This window comes from Notolabrus celidotus, chromosome 20, assembly GCF_009762535.1.
Source record: "Notolabrus celidotus isolate fNotCel1 chromosome 20, fNotCel1.pri, whole genome shotgun sequence".
Classification (NCBI taxonomy): Eukaryota; Metazoa; Chordata; class Actinopteri; order Labriformes; family Labridae; genus Notolabrus; species Notolabrus celidotus.
The window spans coordinates 2822853-2842055 of record NC_048291.1 but is presented as its reverse complement, the minus strand read 5'-3'; the positions used below and the strand labels follow the sequence as shown (position 1 = coordinate 2842055).

The 19203-nt window shown below is 46.7% G+C and overlaps 1 protein-coding gene across 1 annotated transcript in view; it reads left to right on the top strand.

The window, feature by feature from the left end:
• The window catches only part of tcf20 (transcription factor 20), a 41305-nt gene that overhangs the window by 19578 nt on the left and 2524 nt on the right, over positions 1 to 19203 (top strand). The window contains 14 exon segments of the mRNA XM_034711422.1: positions 11078 to 14390; positions 14393 to 17533; positions 17536 to 17847; positions 17850 to 18275; positions 18278 to 18324; positions 18327 to 18392; positions 18394 to 18606; positions 18608 to 18792; positions 18794 to 18855; positions 18858 to 18914; positions 18917 to 18973; positions 18976 to 19052; positions 19054 to 19174; positions 19177 to 19201. Of these exon segments, the coding sequence (XP_034567313.1) occupies positions 12224 to 14390; positions 14393 to 17533; positions 17536 to 17847; positions 17850 to 18275; positions 18278 to 18324; positions 18327 to 18392; positions 18394 to 18606; positions 18608 to 18792; positions 18794 to 18855; positions 18858 to 18914; positions 18917 to 18973; positions 18976 to 19052; positions 19054 to 19174; positions 19177 to 19201 (6956 nt within the window). The 5' untranslated portion in view covers positions 11078 to 12223.

Here is a 19203-nt window from a genome sequence, read left to right as displayed (position 1 = left end):
GACAAATAAAACAACAAGAAACACTAAATCTGTGACCAATGGTTCAGAAAGGTCCTGCTGCAGGCGCCTCTCCGTCAGGATCAGATTCTGGATCAGATTCAGAGGGTTGAAGTAACGCGGGTCTGTGAGCAGCCGTGTATATTCAGCCAACATGTAAACATTAGATCAACGTGCTGGAGAGCCGAGGCCACACCCACTTCCTGAGGGGGCGTGGTCAGAGGGAAAACAGAGTGTTCTGAACAGGGCTGAAGAAGAGGGTTCTTCAGGCAGACCAAAATCTGATTTCAAAGTGTTTTTATGAGCATAAACTCAAGTTTCAAGCCAAGTCAAGTCAAGTCAACTTTATTTATACAGCACATTTAAAAACAACCAGTGTTGGCCAAAGTGCTTTACAAGATAAAAAGTAGAAAGTACATGAAGACAACAATAAACAACAACATATCAGGATATTACTGTCCTCTTCACGAGGAGAAGGCCAAAGAGAAGAGATGGGTCTTCAACAAAGATATAAAACATTCAACAGTGGGGGGCCGATCTTAATTGGAGTGGCAAGCCGATCCAGATCTTGGGGGCCGCTGCTGCAAAGACTCGGTCCCCCCTGGGTTTTAAGGCGACTTTTAGGCACATCCAGGAGCAGCTGGTTTGCCTTTAAGATAAATTTGAATATAAGCAGCTGTCTGTAAGGGACATGTAGCTGACTAATTTAGGCACATTTACTGTCAAAGAGGAAACCATTTGATTTAATTTGGCTTTAATTGCTGTAGAGTTGCACTTTTCACATGTTCCCTGTGAACAGAGGTTAGGTTTACTTACTGAATATGCCCTGGTTGTGTGTATTGTTATGATTGTCTCAGGGAGAGCATCATCCAAGTTTGAAGTAGGATGTTTCTTTTTGTATGAATTTAGTTTGAAAGGAATTTTCATAAGTAAATATGCAGTTTTAAGAATGAAGTATTATTCTTATTTTGCACAAGAAATTAACATCACATCATAAATGTGATAAGAGTATCACAGTAATACTGTGTGCTAACTCCAATACAGAAGAGAATTGATGATCTCTTTAATTAGGCGTGCAGAAAAATATATCGGTATCAGTAATCGGCTAAATGAGTTGTTAAATATCGGCATATCAGATATCGGCAACAAATCCAATATCATGCATCCCTAACTTGTTTGCATTTTAAGTTAGTGGCGGGGTATTAAGCGGGATAGTGTATGGTGAGCAGGCTGTTATGGGAAGAAGAATCCAGACAGGGTGAGACAAGACAACCTGCTAACCATACATTATCTCGTAAGGCATTTTTCGACCTCAGGAACTTTACCCCGGAACAGGTAGCATGACCTCTGACCCCTCACACCCTGGACACAAATTCTTCAAACTCCTCCCCTCCTGCAGGCGCTACAGATCACTGTGCGCCAAAACAACCCGCCATAAGAACAGCTTCTTCCCCCAGGCTGTCACTCTGATGAACACTAAACCATAACAGTGTCATACCTGTTGGATCAATACTCTCTGTAAATATACAATGCAACAATTCTCTAAGCAGAATTCACATATTTCTATTTATTTTATTATTTAACTACTATTTTTATAATGTGATAACTACCTCTGCAACTCACCACTGCACTTTATCATATTATTTTAGCCTGTACATATTAGTCATGCCTACTTGTTGTTATTTTGTATTTATAGCTGATGTTATTGTTATTATTCTTATTTTTATTTGTGTGTCTTATTCTTATTCCTTGTACAAGGAGAGCACAGTTTACTAAAGTCAAATTCCTTGTGTGTTCAAGCATACCTGGCCAATAAAGCTGATTCTGATTCTGATTCTGAACTAGATAATCTCCCCCCTGAAAAGCCCCTGCTAGGGGGGGTAGGTCCTGGGACTTTCAGACGACTGCAGCTCATACAGAATGCTGCTGCTCGAGTCCTAACAAGGACCAAAAAAGTAGACCACATTACTCCAGTTCTTAGATCTCTACACTGGCTTCCTGTCTGTCAGAGAATAGACTTTAAAATCCTGCTGATGGTTTATAAAGCACTGAATGGTTTAGGCCCAAAATACATTGCTGATCTGCTACTACTTTATGAACCACCTCGACCTCTGAGGTCATCAGGTACTGGTCTGCTTTCAGTTCCTAGAGTCAGAATGAAACATGGTGAAGCAGCGTTTAGTCATTATGCACCACATATCTGGAACACACTCCCTGAAAGCTGCAGGTCTGCTCCAACTCTCACCTCTTTTAAATCAAAGACTAAGACTTTCTTATTTGCCACTGCCTTCCTATCTTAGATTATTTTAACCCACTTTAAATTAAAATTTTAATGTAATTTTTAATATATTTCTAATTTTCCTTTTCTTTTCTGTTTTATGTGTTATTTTATGCCTGTCTGAATGTCTCCAATGCTTTTAATGTTTTAATGTAAAGCACATTGAGTTGCCCTCGTGTATGAAATGCGCTATACAAATAAAGCTGCCTTGCCTTGCCTTGCCTTGAACGTGTCAGTGTTCATGGAGTTTGCACTGCTGTTGAAACACAGAGGGAGTTCCTGGGAATGCAAACTAGTTTAGTTTTTTTTATTAAGATTTCAAAATATTCTTGAATATACATTTTTTTCTCCATATGTCACTGGCCTGATTTGCACAATCTACCCTGGACTTCAGCCCGCGGTTGAAACGCAGACAACAATGGGAGCACAGGAACCTTTTAGTTCAGGGGAAAGTAGTTATTGGGAGCTAAAAGACCCCAGAACTCTTGGTCCAAATTGCACCTCTACTTGACTGATTGACTGATTCCCTTCACACTGCTTTGCTCCGTGTTGCCTTTGTACCCTTGCTGCCCTCATCACACTTCATCCTCCCCACTTGAAGTCAGAACAAAGGAGCTGTGCATGCATGCATGCAAAAAAAACAAAACAACTGCATTTGCATTGTTAACACAATCTGATGTTTTAAGGTAGGAATGGATGAAATTCAGTGAAATGGCAAAAGCTTGAGAGAGAGAGAGAGAGAGGGTGGGGAGTTGGAGGGATGTGATGGAGAGAGATGAGGGAGGGAGGGGGGGGGGGTGCAGGAAAATGAGTGTGTATGCATTTTCAAGGCGGTCTTTCTGTTGCAAGAAAAAAAAAACACACAGTAGTCTAAGAGGAAAAACGAGCAGAGCTGCTGATGGAGGCATGCAAATGGGATTTAGTGGTGCTGGAGATCTTCATGTGACGGAGGAGGATTCAGAGATGTGTTTCATTTCATCTGGAGAAAGGTGGAGGAATCACCTCAGCGGTGTGTGAAAGAGGGAGAGAGAGAGGGAGAGAGAGAGGAAGAGAGAGAGGAAGAGAGAGAGAGAGAGGGAACAAGAGGGGAGGGGGCGGGGGTGTATGGACCTCACTGCTTACGGGACCTACAGGCACCCTGATTGTTCTGCTCTCATCATTTTTGGAGGTGAGGACAAAAGAAGAAAAAGGGGGGATCTGAAGAAAGGCCCGGGATCTGAGTGTCGTGACGGGCCCCCCGACTCCGCCGCTCCTGGTCGGGGTTCTCTGGACTGAACAGGGGTGAAGGGAAAGCGGCGGAGAGGTCCACTCGAGACCGGGGTTTCCTGCCTCAGCAGCGGGACTGTCACAGACCAGCCTCCCGGTCCTCCGAGGGGCCTGGCGTCGCTTCGTTTTCCAGGTAATGAGACTGTGTAAGCTAGCTGGCTCTCCCCCTGTTAGCGTTAGCTCTGTTTATTCAGAGGGGAATGTCAGCTATCATGCTAGCTAACCTCCTCAGAGAGTCTGTGAGGGGGGAACATCTGCACCTAATCACCTCTCTGCTGGAGCTGCTCGAAAATTAGCTGTCCTGCTAGCTTAATAGCTCAGTTAGCTCCCTCATATGCTGCTAGCTGGCTAATATAACATGCAGAATTTAAGCTAACGCTAACCTTACAGAGCTAAAACAGACTGCAACACAAAGCTACATGCGTATAACGTTACCCTGCTAGCTAATGCAGCTAACTGAGGCTAAGCTAGCTGTGTTGATGAGACAGAACATGAGGAAACAACAGAGCTGATCATTATCTGCAATAACACACTGCGTATGCTGGGATCAATTAGCCAACTCTCATTAATCAAAGTGCTGACACACTCAGACAGGTTCCATTAAAGCTCCTCTGCATGTTGTGACCCTTAATGTGACACCTGAGCTCAGGTGACAAGGTGTGACATGTTTGTTTTTTGGATTCTATGGAGGCCGTAAGTGGACAAACATCATTATGTGTGCTCTGTTGTCTGTTCTCCAGTGATAACAGTTTAATATGAGTCCTTATCTCAACATCATGATGTAATGTTAGCTGATAAGAGCCAGGGTGACTTATCTCCAAATTATTTAAATGGGAATATAACTCGCCTCATGCCTGAAAACACACACGGGGTCACATATAGTCTGCAGGTAAACTATGCTTAATTGATTAGCAGAATGTGTCTACCACATAGACTGCAATGGACGTAGTATACCTGATGTCACCCGTCTGTTCCTGAGCGTTTTTTTGAAGCCAATCGACGGCGGCAGCCATATTGGAAATGCTGAACTCAACCAGGCAGAGTGTGACGTAAAGGGGCGGAGTTTGAGCCTCCTAGCTAACAGCTATGTGTTCCAGTCCGGGAGTCACGTCAGTCATGTCCTTATTTTGGCAAAAACTCGTAATCTTAATATCTTCTGAACCGTGGCATCAGAAATAAATTCACCCCCCGTCCAGTGTGTGCCGATAGAGAGATTAGCGACGTAGGGCCAAGCCGTTTTTTGAACCAGGCTGTAAACATGTTTATTAATGCTGCAAAGATCGTCTTTATTGAATGGGTGTGTAAGTGGTTTCCGGTGTTTCTGCAACCAGCCTCAAGCGGATTCTCAATGAGTTGCAGAATTTGAGACCAGAGGTTGCCGCTTGGTCTACCACTAGCAGAGCTAGCACCAGAGACTGGTACCTCAAGTCTCTGGTGGAGTTTTTATATGTCAGTTTAAACCAAGCGGCAACCTCCGGTCTCAAACGATGAAGCCCATGTGGAAGTGTTATAAACTGCAATACATCGAGAATCCTCTTGAGCCTGGCTGCAGAAACACCGGAAACCACATAGACATGAATGGGAAAAAGCCGATCTTTACAGCATTAATAAACATGTTTACAGCCTGGTTCAAAAAACAGCTTTGCTCTATGAAGCTAATCTCTGTATCGGCACACTGTACCAGGGGTGAATTTATTTCTAGCGTGACGGTTCAGAAGATATTAAGATTACCAGTTTTTGCCCAAATAAGGACATGACTGACGTGACTCCCGGTCGGGAACACATAGCTGTTGGCTAAGAGGCTCAAACTCCGCCCCTTTACGGCACACTCTGCCTGGTTGAGTTCTGCATTTCCAATATGGCTGCCGCCGTCGATTGGCTTCCAAACAGCGCTCAGGAACAGATGGGTGACGTCACGGATACTACGTCCATATTTTATACAGTCTATGGTTTAAACCAAGCAGCAACATCCGGTCTAAAAATATGAGTCCAATGCTAAAGTGTTAAAAACTGCAGTTCATCGAGGATCCGGTTGAGACTGGCTCCGGAAGTACAGGAAACCACATACACACCAATTCAAAAAGGATGATCTTTACAGCAGAAGTAAACATGTTTACAGCCTGGTACAAAAGACGAGTGTAGTCTGGATAGCTCATTTCTCAATCGGCACACACTGTGAGGGGGGTGACTTTTTTTCTAACGCTGCAATTTCAAAGATATTAAGATTACAAGTCTTCCAGTGAGAGGCACAGATGACTTGGGGTTAGTGGGCTGAAAAGTTTGGGAACCCCTGCTTTAGAGCAATATAACAGAAGCACATTAACTGGAACTACTACCTTGGCTAAAGCAAGGTGGATTCATTCAGCTGAGATACAACATATGACCGGCATTTCAGACCTATAGTAACAAAAATATTACATTCCAATTCAACATGTTTAATTGACTTGTAATTCTGGTGCTAGCTTGTGAGGATGACAGCGTTTAATCCTTAAGTTGACCAAATGTGCACAACCCAAATCAAGGACGAGTACAAGTATTGAGGACAAGTATTCCTTGAGTTGATAGAGCAACAAACAAACAGAGATCTTACATCATTAGATCATTAATGGGGGTATTGGTTGCATGGTCTGCCGAGGTCTCACTTATCACCATCATTATCTCAAGATAACGACATAGATCAGTCGAGGTCTTGAATTGAACATCTTGACATTTCTTGCAATCCCAGGCAGATACTAATGGAGGAAATAACTGCACTGCATAGCTTACATAGCAGCCCTGCTAAATCCTGCTCTCCCAGTTTCAACGTGACGATCCGTTTGGTGTAGACAGGTTGGTTCACACCGATGATGAGATTGGCAGACACCCCTGTGGTTAGAAGTGCGGCACAGTTAATCTAATTGCAAACTGGGCTTTGGAACATGACCGCACAAAAGGCTGTGATTTGTAAGATAAATGCCTGTGTCTGTAAATGTTACAACCTCGTATCTGATTGTTTGGAGTCGGGTTACACCAATCAGCTGCTCTGACAGTGTGTGTGTTTGTGTGTGTGTGTGTAGCATGTTTGTATGGTCACATGACCGTCCAGTGCATGATGCTGAACTTGAGAGGGAAGAAACAAAGTGTCAGCTATATGGGAGTAATTTAGATTCATGTACGGTGACGTCAAACAGAAAGAAGTGCTGTGTTAAGCTTGTAGAATTAAAGCTGCATGGCAACACGACCAATTTGTATTTGAGACAGCTCAGAGAAAAGTATCAATCAATCAATCAATCTTTATTTGTATTGCGCCAAATCACAACAAACGTTATCTCAAGACGCTTTTACAAACATAGGAGGTCTAGACCACACTATGTCAAATTATGAACAGAGACCCAACACCAAGACAGGGTAAGACTCAGTCCAACCCCACCTTAATCCATCATGAGCATTGCACATCGCAGTATTTAGCTAGTTACAGTGGTGAGGAAAAACTTCCTTTTAACAGGCAGAAACCTCAGGCAGAATCAGACTCATGTTAGACAGCCGTAAGTATGATGCATGCAAGCAAAGACAAAGAGCTACATAACACCACAGCAGAGCACAATTACGGGCTCTCGCGGCCAAATTCAATCAGATCCGTGTCCGGTGCGTCTCTGATCCGTCACCGGATCTGATGGGGTTTCTATTCTAGTCAATGTGTTAACTTCCACTGGATCCGCTCCGTTGCGTTCCGGCTGCGTCTCTGATCCGGCAGGTCGGAGTCCTCCGGATCAGATACACAAGACTTGAGGAAGAGGATGCCGGAGCACGACGCATCAATCTCAACAGAGCAGAGCGGGACAGGAAGTCAGGTTTCACCAAAACAAAATGAAAACATCCGGTTAATTTTCAGAATAAAACACTCTGTGTTATCGGTTCAAGGTTTCTTTATTATCCCCTGGGTGCAATTTGTCTTTCAGTCAGTGGTGACACAAACAAAACAGTACAACAAGTCACACCAACATCAAAACATTCAAAACGGTAACAACAGTTATGCGGCATCGTTAAGCAGGCTAGCTGCTATCGGTACAAAATAGTTTCTCTTCCTATTATCCTATATCGGTAGATCGTTTTTAACTTAATGAAAACAAAATGTCATTTTGAGCCGAGGTAGGCCTGGAGTCAACAGGTCAGAGGTTTTTAGAGGACCAGAAAGACAACATGGATGAGGAGAGGAGGAGGAGGAGAATCCTTGATTCAGTGATCACCTCTGGGAAAACCTCGGTCACATGACTCCAGCTGTCCGGCGGTCCTGCTCTGTGCTGCGATCCGCAACCAGTGGGTGTTGACGGATGAGAGAGCACAGAGACGGACCGGACACGGATCTGGTGGAAGTCCTGTGCCAGGGGTCATTTACACCTATCCTATAATATGTTATATATATATACCAATTTAGTTGTAGAAGTATAAAACTAAAGTCACAATGGACGATTTCACCAGATGGTTTGATGGGATAGCGCTGTTGCCTCACAGCTAGAAGGTTCCTGGTTCGAATCCCCGGCCGGGCGGGTGCCTTTCTGTGTGGAGTTTGCATGTCCTCCCCGTGCATGAGTGGGTTCTCTCCGGGTTCTCCGGCTTCCTCCCACAATCCAAAAACTTGCTCAGGTTGATTGATCACTCTAAATTGCCCCGTAGGTGTGAGTGTGTGCATGAACGGTTGTCTGTCTCTCTGTGTTCGCCCTGTGATAGGTTGGCGACCTGTCCAGGGTGTACCCTGCCTTCCGCCCGAAGCCCACTGGGATAGGCTCCAGCACCCCGTGACCCCTAACGGGATAAGCGGTCAAGATAATGGATGGATGGATGGATGGTTTGATGGGATATGATATATGAGATGCCTGAAACAGGATCCACGATACAGTGATTCTACAATACTTGATTGATTGCAAGAAACCACATAATGATGCGTACACAATATCAGATCAACCGAAGACTACAAAATGCCCCTAAAGAGATGGTAGCGCCACCGTTAGGATTCATGAAGTAGTGACGTGGCGAGGAAAATTCAACGGGGAAATTAAAATGTATTAAAAGATATTTAGTGCACGACTCACAGGATGATGAAAAGACGCCGTGCCGACTTCTCTCCTCAGTAATAATCGTAAACAGTGACTGCTTGTTATTGTGCGGCTCAGGCTCTGCACTGATACAAGTCACCAGAAGTGTGTCAGGGCCATTAACCGTTTTACTGCGTGCCCCAGGCAGACAATAGAGCCTCGTGTCACACAGGGCAATTATGGCTACTGACCTCATAAAGGTGGCGTCATCCCCCTTTAATTATCCCCCATAATAATTAAACCCCATAAAGACAAGTAAAGTAGAGTCAAGTTAACGGTCTTTAGTCTCGTTGTAAAGCAGTGGGACACGGACCGCTTCTGACGACGTTGTTTGTTTACATGTGTTGTAATGTTTGTGACCTTGTCCATGCTGTTTTGTTGCCTAAACTGCATGCTACTGCTGCACACACGCTCTTCTGTCCACTGTGACGGCTTAGTCGTTTATTGTTCAAGCTTCAGCCACAGAAAAAGACGTGCTCTTAGTGCAGATTTAAATAGGGGCGTTGATGAGAGCCCAGCAAACCTTTTTTAAGGAACGTAGAATGAGAGAGGTGTGCATCAAGGACAAAATGTTAATTGATAATGTGTTGAAAATGTTGGTGATGGAGTTGTGGGATTATTAAGGAGGATTTTTTTCAGCCCAGGACCCCCAAAATAACGGGGCCAGAGACTTGGGACCCATGATGTTACTTAAAGGTGACATATCATGCAAAATAGACTTTTTAATGGTTCTCTACCTGAAACCTGTGTCCCTGTCTACAAACCCCCTGAAAAGTAAAAGAATCCATTCTGCCCCTGTTCTGATTTCTCCACCTTTCTGTAAATGTGTGCTGAAACCAGCCGTTTCAGTTTTCAGTGTTTTTCATACGTCACAACGCCATCCGGTCTGTAACAGGAAGTCAGAGCTCGGAGCTTGTTCAGCCCATAGACTGTATAAAATACAACTCAACCCCTCCTCCGTTTTTCATTCCCTGCACACATGTGTGCTAACAAGGAGCTTAGGAGGTTGGCATGCTAGTTGTAGGCTGTCTTAATAAACACAAAGGTCGGTTTTACTCCCCACGTCTGCAGATTTGAAGATATAGTGGATGATTTTTATTTTTCATGGATAAGTGCTAGCGCTAGTTAGCATAGCCACATAGCTACATGTTAGTAGCTGTGTACCAAGACACACGTCTACATACTGATAAATAAAACAACAAGAAACACTAAATCTGTGACCAATCCTTCAGAAAGGTCCTGCTGCAGGCGCCTCTCCATCAGGATCAGATTCTGGATCAGATTCAGAGGGTTGAAGTAACGCGGTCTGTGAGCAGCCGTGTATATTCAGCCAACATGTAAACATTAGATCAACGTGCTGGAGAGCCGAGGCCACACCCACCTCCTGAGGGGGCGTGGTCAGAGGGAAAACAGAGTGTTCTGATGAGGAATGAAGAAGAGGACTTTTCAGGCAGACCAAAATCTGATTTCAAAGTGTTTTTTTTTAGCATAAACTTTAAAGACATGTTTTGGGGACCTCTTAGACCAATATATGTTGATGAAAAAAGCGTGATATGTCCCCTTTAAGGTACTACTATTTGAGGTTTGACGTTGTTGCCGCCATTACCGTAAAAAGCTCTACGTCTACAGCTTGATTTATTCTAGTTTGGTGAAACATCAGACACATTTAGTTAGTTTTGATCAACTCCTTGTAGTCATAGATGCAGATTAATTTCAGAGTGCCGTGAACTGACTGTCAAGTACCCGTCACTGCGAGGTGCATTCAGGGACCGTCGTAAATGTGCAATACAGCCCTTTCATGGCATTTTTACTGTGAATCAAGAGAATCAAAATACAGTCACAGTGGCCACATCAAGAATGTTTTCTAAAAACAACTATAATTTAGCGTATTTACTTGCCCCTGAGATGTTATTGGGGGAAAAAAGCAATTTTTTCAAAAAGCTGTCGCAAAATCAGGCATTTGGGGACGCAACAATCACAAAAAAATCCCGCGAAATCCTGGAGGGACTGAATAATGGATAAAACATACAATTTTAGATATTCAGAAGGAAAAGGAAAAAGCTTTTAAAAGAACCCCCCCCCCCCCCAATCAGTGCCTGGCGACCCCCATTTTGGCAAGCAGTGATCTAAAGGGGGAATGTTGTTGTGATCTGTGATATGTGACCCTGGATCAGTTTCTCTTTCCGATGAACACAGCCTCAAGTATTCAGACATAAGACCAGCATTTGGAATAAGATGAGTTACACAAAGTCAAAACAGAGGTTTTAAATTGAATATTGACTTGTTCTGTTTTTGTTATAAATGTTGTAATTTACATCCTTATTGTTTGAATGTATTCAAGAGTAGGTCAGATTAGCCTGCCAACACATGGTCATGGTGCATTCCTCTTGGTTTTTGTTGAATTAAATCAGCAGATGCAGTTGCATACTAACTTTTTGATCCGTCTTTTGTTTTTTTTTTGCAGAATTGTGAAGAAGGCGCCCGGTCAGCAGCTCCAGGAAAAAGAACTTATCTGCATGGAAATACTGAAGAGAAACAGAAAACAGGAGCTTGAATTGACTGAACTTGAAGTGGAATAAATGGATTACCCTCCTTTTGGAAAGTTGTTGCCATGGAAGTAGGTAGAATCAAATGATGGTTGAGAGAAAAAAACAGAGGTAAGACGGCAACACGGTGAAGATACGGAGGAGCTCCAGGAAGAAGAAGAAAGAAGAATCACTAAGCAGGGACCAAAGACTTCTTACAGTCCTAATGAATGCAAGCAGGAGCAGGAAACTACATTTGAAGGGGAATGACCGAGAAGAAGAACGTCTCGAAAAGTATTACACTTCAAGAGCTGATGAGAATATCAATGGAGTGTTCGCCTCTGGGAGTGTTCAGTGAGGGTCCGTATTCAGACCTCTTGATTCCAGTTCCTGCAGTTTTTGCCTCACACAGGTGTGAGTCGGGTCCCGGTAAACAAGCGGATGAACTGAAGGATTGTTGTGACCAAACACAGCCTCAATGCTTTTATTGAGATCTCTTCTTTTTTTGCACAAGATGCTCTCGGATCAGTACGTACTCTAATCCTGACATGGCTCTGTTTGCTTGAGCTGTTCAGTGTACATGTAAAGACAGTTGAGGCTGAACATTTCACACGGGGATGTTACAGTCGTCTGTGATATCATCGCCTGCTCAGTGCCAAAACTGCTCCAGCTTCGTTGAAAGGACTCTTTTTTCTGCAGTAGAAACCTGCTGCTTCTTCTTCTTCTTCGTCACACATCTTTTTGTTTTTTGAAAATCCCATTTTGTAAGTGAACCTTTTTTTAAGAAGTGATAACCACGCTGACATCACATTGAAGATTTTTACCATTTGGCTTTTTCATATATTGATAAGATCATCCGCTGCTAAACCTCCCTGCTCACTTTCTGCTCTCATCTGTGATATACAATCTCCAGCTTGAAGTCTTTCTTGGATTTTGAAAGCATTTCCCTGCTTCACTGCCAGGCCATAGACTCTCTTTTTGACGTATATAGTTACTGCCATAAGCCTTCCAGTTTTGGATCAGAAGCATTCCCACGTATAGACGCTGACAGGTATTTTCAGTTTGAACCGAAACTTGGACAAACAATGCAGAATTTTTCAAACAGTCCGGCTCCACCCTCTCTCCCCCCGGGGTTCAGTGGGAGGGGTGGAGGGGGACCTCTGTATCCCCCTCAGCCAGCAGAACCTCAGATCTCTCCAAGGATGACCGATGATTACGCAGGACTGCAACAGCAGAGCCTGCACAGAGGCCATCACCTCCCCGGTCAAGCCAGCCACATGCTCGCCTACAGTGCTAGAAACAGAGGAGCTGTGGAGCCGGCGCCAACACAGGGGAACATTCACAGCGGCAACACGAGCAACCCTTACAGGAAGGACGTCATGGATTACTATTTTTCAATGGGGGCAAAGGACCGGCACAGAAGAGGGGGCATGGGCTATGCTGCAGGATTTGGGTACCCTACAATGGATGGACATATACCTCACCAGTACCGACATGCCGGATCTGCCTCTGCACCATCATCCGGCATGATGTCATATCCAGTAGACTATGGCACCAGTGCTGGTTCAGGTGGAGGTGCTGGTGCCGGAGCGTTTTCTCCCTCTCATCAGTACAACATGAGTCAGAACCCTGCGTTGCAGTCCGTGCAGGGTGCTCAGTTGCAGCACCGCCAGCATGGCCAAACCTTCCCGGCTGTCCTCCATGGGCAGCAGCAGAGAAGCTATCCACACACTGGGCACAGAATGACCCCCCAGTACCCACACTACTCTCCACAGGGTGGTGCAGCCACAGGGTCATCAGGAATGTACAGCCCCCCTCCACAAAGATATCTTGACGGGGCTGCCGGCGCTGGGTTCGATCCCAAAGTCAGCAGTTCTCCCAGTGTCAACTCCAGTTCAAACTCAGCCTCCAGTTCAGTTGCTGCTAACAATGTGGGGCAAATGGAGAATGTTCAACAGGGTTACCACGCTTCGAATTATCCCGGATATCCCCCACAGACGCACTCGCTTCACAAGCAAGCCACACTACAGCATCGCAACTCACAGCACAATTTAGGGGTAGGTTACGACAACTCTCTCAAGATGCAGCACCAGGGCCCGTCTCCAGGATCTGTTTATGCGAAACATCTTCAAGCCTCCAATCCCAGTATACCTCAAGCAGCATCTCAAGAAATAGCCAAATCCCCGATGCACCCAAACGCCCAACAAACCCAAATCAACCAAAACTTTAGCCCCATATCAAACCCCTCTCCTGTGGCCTCTGCAGTACATTCCCCCAGTTGTAGCTCATCTCCTTCTCCTCTGATGGGGGTCTCGGAGGCACATGGAAACCCCTCGGGCCATGGTCCTTCACACCCTCAGACACCAAATCCCCGTAGCAGCCATGGTCAAGGTAGATTACTGCAGACCATGCCTCAATTAAGTCCCACGCCTAATTCAAATAGCAGCATCAGTAGCTGTGGTAGCAGTGGCAGTCATAAGGCTCACAGCATGAGTGCAGTTGGAGGAGGCGGTCTTCCCCCAACAGGTCGCAACAAAATGGGGCTAGGGGCAGGTATTGGGTCTCGAGAGGAGAGCTCCTCTATTTATTCAGCCTCTCCACTTGATAAAATGCAGGATTCAGGCCTGAGTAGTCTTAATGCCTTGAGCTCACAAGTAGCCAATTTACCAAACACAGTGCAGCACATGCTCCTCACTGACACCGTGCTCTCGCAGAAGAAGGGGAAAGACGGGGGGCACATGCAGCAGGCGACACACGGCATGCCCCCGTCGCAGCCGAGGAGTCGAAACGTGAGTGCAGCCTCGAGTACCAGCACGGTGAAAGATGGATGCGCTGTGGGGATCGGTGATGCCGCCAGCCTAGATACCGGTGCTGATGAAGACTCTTCACTGATGTCGGTTGGAGCTTCATCAAGCACCAAAGTGGAGCGTGAGGAGCAGTTTTCTGAGGGGGAGCATGCGAGAGTGAGGCAGATGAGCGGTGCAAGCAGTGGATCTGAACCTACTGGCTATCAAACAGGACAAGCATCAAAAACCGTCACCATTGATTTGTTGTCAAAAGAACCAAAAGCTTCTGAAACTAAAACAAACGAAGCTTCCTTGTTATCATCTCCATCAGATACTGGCCCCAAATCACATCCAGCACCTCCAGCTTCCTCAAGTATTGTTCCTCCACAGCCAAACTGTGTCTCAGAGCCCGGTTTAGCTTATAATGACCGCAGAGGAGGTGGCCATAGGAAGGCAACCGAAATCAAAATGAAAGTGAAGATGGGAAAACAGAGAAAAGCATTAGTCAAATGCAACAAGATGCAGATGGAGAAGTAAATACACAAAACGGTCAGGCCAAAGAAAATAGGTTGCACACTGCCTCCAGATTACACAATAATGAGAATGAAGAAAAGCTCACGTCTGAGGATCAGCAGAGTGTCAGTGGTGTCGGTGTGATTGTTTCAGCTCGGTCTGACGGAAGTCTCTCGGATAAAAACAAGCGTCCCCAAGACAACTGTGTGGATGAAAAACAGCCACATATGTACTTCAGAGAGTCAAGCCGTCACAATGGAGAGGAAGGTATGGATCTCAGTTTGTATTCCTCCCTTCACCAGAAATCAAATTTTGGACGGACTCAAAATCCTCCACAGTCTGGGACGCACAAATACGGCCACCCAGAATCAACATATGGCTCAGATTTGTCAATGAGGAACAGAGGAAGGGCTGGAATGGAATCAAATTCCAGATACTTGGGGTACCAACAAACACAAACTGGTTATGGCTCTGTGCAGCAAAAAGAGACCGGCCCTGCAGCAGAGGCTTTGGTGAAGAGAGGCCAAGGAACGGGGGCTAAAGGTCACGAGGAGAACTCCCAAATGCAGCAGTTTCCGAGCCTTTTACAAGAAGTTCTCCAAGGTTACAACTTAGATAGACGCTACAGCCGACCGGAGCAGGCATTTCCTGCACATCTGCAGGTCCAGCAACAGTTTCAAAGCAGACACCCGTACGCCATGACTGAAGCTATGAGGATGCAAAGTGGAGTTAGTGAAGTTTCAGCTCTTTCTGCTCAAATGGGAAGCTCTGGAAAGCAACCCCATCCAAACCAGAGGCCTGGAAATGAGCCAGATTTTCCTACAGATCCTCAGTCATCAGTAAAATCAGAAGCGTCCAACACTAAGATGTTGCTAAATGCTGAAAAAGCTGAAGTGGGTGTATCCCAGAGCCATTTACCACAAGCTGCAGAGTCTCAGCCACCTCCAACGAAACACATCAACTTAGCCGACTATTCTCTACCACAGAGGAAAGCTTCATCCAACGTGTCCACTTCATCCTCCGCTGTGCAGGAACTCCTTTTGCAGGAGCCAGAGCCATTATCAGGAAGCATTGGTCAAACTGAGGCTCAGAAATCATCAGGCTCCATATTAGCCCCATCAGAGCGGCGCTCGGTTATTTGTGATGTGTCGCCAAACCGACGCAGCACGCCAGAGAGGGACAGAGAAAGTGACAGAGAGAGGGAGAAAAGTCAGAGTGGAGCCTCTGTGATACAACAACCATTTTCCTCTCCAGCAGCAGCAGCAGCCAATGATCTGAGTAAAAAGGATATTGGGGAGAAACTAGGGGTGAAAATGGAAACGGCATCAAAAGAGGCTTGCGCAGACTCTGCAAATTTACAAACTGACCATCATGGCGGCGGCGGCGGTGGAGCTAATGAGGCAGATATGGAGTATCATTCCAAGTCTGCTCACTCATCTAGTGTAATTAATGCTGACCCCTACAGGCGAGGAAGTGCTGATATGACACCGCTGCCTTCTCATCCTATAAGCACTAATCCTTTATCTTCACCTCCGAGACATCAGTCCTATCTTCATGGTGTTGATTTATCAACCGGCGGTGGAAGCAGTTTTCCTGGATATCGCTATGGAGATACAAGAGAAGGGAATATGATGCCGCGCAGCAACCCCCATTTCCCCTCCCACCATCCGTACCACAGTTTATCCCCCCAGACTCAATCCCCAAATAAGCTTCAAATGTATCCTCACCCTCGCGGGCCCCCTCATCACCCCCATGACATGAGCGACTGGGTAAAAGTGATGAACAGGCCATCAAAGGAGATGATGATGCAGCCTGGTTCGTCACCAGGGCGACATAAGGGCAGCCAATCGGAGCAGAGGCCGAGGATGATCTCCCAAACTGACATGCCGGGTGAACCACACGCGAAATCTTCACTCCATCATCAAAGTGCGTTCTTTGATTTGAAAATGTGGGAGGCCACACACCCGGGAAGAGAAGGCAGCAGAATGATAGAGGGGGACTCCTACTTCAGAGCACTGCCCCCTCCTCCTCCTGCTCCTGCTCCAGCTCCGGTAGCTTCTCACGGCCTCATTCCTCCACAAATGACTCTCGGCCCAAATGCTGCTGAACCTGAGGCCTCCAGAGGCGCTGTAGAAGAAGCCAAACACCCCTGCCCAGCCCCTCCTCCGAGCTCAGCTAAGCTTTTAGCCGACATGAACTCCACTCAGCCGAAAGTGCAGCGTCAAACTAAAACTGGGGCTTCAGGAGACACAAATCCGTTAATGTTGCGAAGGAGAGTCCGTTCTTTTATCTCTCCCATTCCCGCCAAAAGGCAACTCCAGGATTCGTCTCAGCCGAGGGCTGCCACAAACTCGCATCACTCCCCCGTGGCTCAGACTGAGTCTATCCATCACAACGAAGATGACTCCACGAGTTCGGATGTCCCGTGTCCTCGGCTTTCTTCCCCTCTTCTCGGAGAGAGCTCCTTTTCACAACCTCTGTCTCCAACAAGTGGTAGCTCCAAGGCTGTGCCTCCAAGGAAAGGCAGAGGTTTGAAACTGGAGGCAATAGTGCAGAAAATCACTCCAAATATTAAAAAGCCAGCAGGCCACGCTGATGATGACTCAAATCATTACCCTGGTTTCTCTCACTCAGAAATACCAGGGTTTAATGATTCACAGGACCAAGACTTAGCACATTTCCCCAGAGTAGCAGGAGGGGATGATAGTTATATGGATGAAAGTCACTCATTAAACGATATGATTACTTTCAAAGGAGTTGACGACACCGGGCCTTTACCTCTGTCTGCCTTCCCCTGTGACGCCCATCAGACGTCCCAAGCCTTGAAACAACAAGACTTCGACTTTGGATTAGGAGCAGCTGTGGCATCAGCGTCAGGCGACAAGGAGGACTTTGCTCTGCTTGGACCTCTACCCCCTGCTCCTCCTCTTCCACGCCCAGTCCAGGATTCTCCTCCTCCATCTTCATCTGCTCTGTCAGACATTCAGCATTTTACAAACACTTACCAGCAGCTCGAGACACGTCGAGGAGAGCAGTCTGCTGCTAATCTACTCCGGCAGAAACTTCAAGAATCTGGCATAGGATTTGACGATTATCCTGCAGCGACTACTACGGCAACACCCCGCCCCACCACAGCCAGACTCAAGGACACATGCTGGGTAGACAGCATCAGATGTCCTCTGGTAGGTCCAGCCTGTCGCCGCAAGATTCAAAGTCATCAGACAGTCTTGTGCCTAAAGGCTATTTCCCATCTGGCAAGAAGAAGGGCCGGCCCGTAGGGAGCGTGAACAAACAGAAACGGGCCCAGAACCCAGCCCAAGCACAGGCGTCGGGCCAGTCTCAAGCCACAGCTCAAAACACAACTCCTTGTGTTCTCCCGGCTCCTCTGACTCCAACTTCAGCTTCTACAACCCCCCTCCTTCAGTGCATGCTATGAGCACATCCCTACCTGTTGTCCCTCCTCTGATAGACATCGAAAAACACTCCCCCGCTTGCACCACTGTTCTAACCCAGGTAGTGAAAGTGGACGTCGAGAGCGAGGACACGCAGCCAGAAATCGAGGTCAAACCCGCGAGGAGGAGACGCAAAGGTGTGAAAGATGAAGATGACCCGCTGGAGGAAAGAGGTCGACAGAGGAGGAGGAGGAGGAGAGGAGCAACGGCGGCGGCGGCGGCGTCGACCATCCGCGGCTAAAGACGACTCGGACACATTATAGGGCCCGGAGGAACTTTGGCGCAACAGAGGTGTTGCTGATCCAACAGAAAGGGCGTGTTTATTCCGCACATACCTGTGGAGAAAAAAGTCCCAGAGATCGGGGCAGTGTGCACCATCGTAAACGCCGAGAGGAGAAGATGAAAGGAGAGCGTAGTGCAGTCGGAGGGAAAGCGGAGCGGGAGCGGAATTGATTCTTCTCCTGACCTCGGCTCTTTCCTCTCAGTTATCTCGGAGAGACAGGAGAGACGGAGAAAAGAGATTCAGACGAGGTGGAAACCACACTTCAGTCAGGAAAAGCCCTCCCTTCATCTGGCTATGTTTTTCAGGCCCTGTGATTACGGAGGACCAATCACTCCGGCCGTCTGCTTTGCTGCCTGTGTCAGAAATGGGCAAATTACAAACACCTCGGAGATCTCTACGGGCCCTTCTATCCAGCTGAATATGCAGCGAAGCTTCCCCAAGAACCAGCCCCAGGTCAGACAATGTCTAGCAACCACAGGAACAAACAAAGCAGGCCCAATTCAGACATAAGCTCCACTCTTTGAGCTCTTCCAAGACACACAAACACAAGATGCTCAGTTCCCAAGCCTTTCAACCGAGAGTTACTATTCCATGGGCCTCGATCCAAACCGTCAGGTTTTGCAGCTGCATAAGAACGGCCTCTATGGCTGGTAGAGAGGAACACACAATGATGCATATGCCTTCTGGTGTGCCCCAACCACCAGTAGAGAAACGACTCTCACCTGGGACATGAACCTGGATATCAGCCCATACCTGAGCTAAAGAGAGAGCCGGACCTCGAGATGGACCTAGCAACAGATCCAGCAGATTTCAAAAACAGCTGCCGGTGCCGCAAGGCCCGCAGCCATTAGACGAAGCTCAACAGCGACCTCAACACAGATAAGCTGACCTCACACCCACGCTTTAAGAGGAGGCACAAATCCAGCGAGGGACTCCCCCAGGTGGTGCCATCCAACAGCAAGGCGTCCCTGCCGTTCCAGCCCCCTCCCCCTGCGCTGGACTCGTTGGACCCCTGGCACAGCTCGCACAGC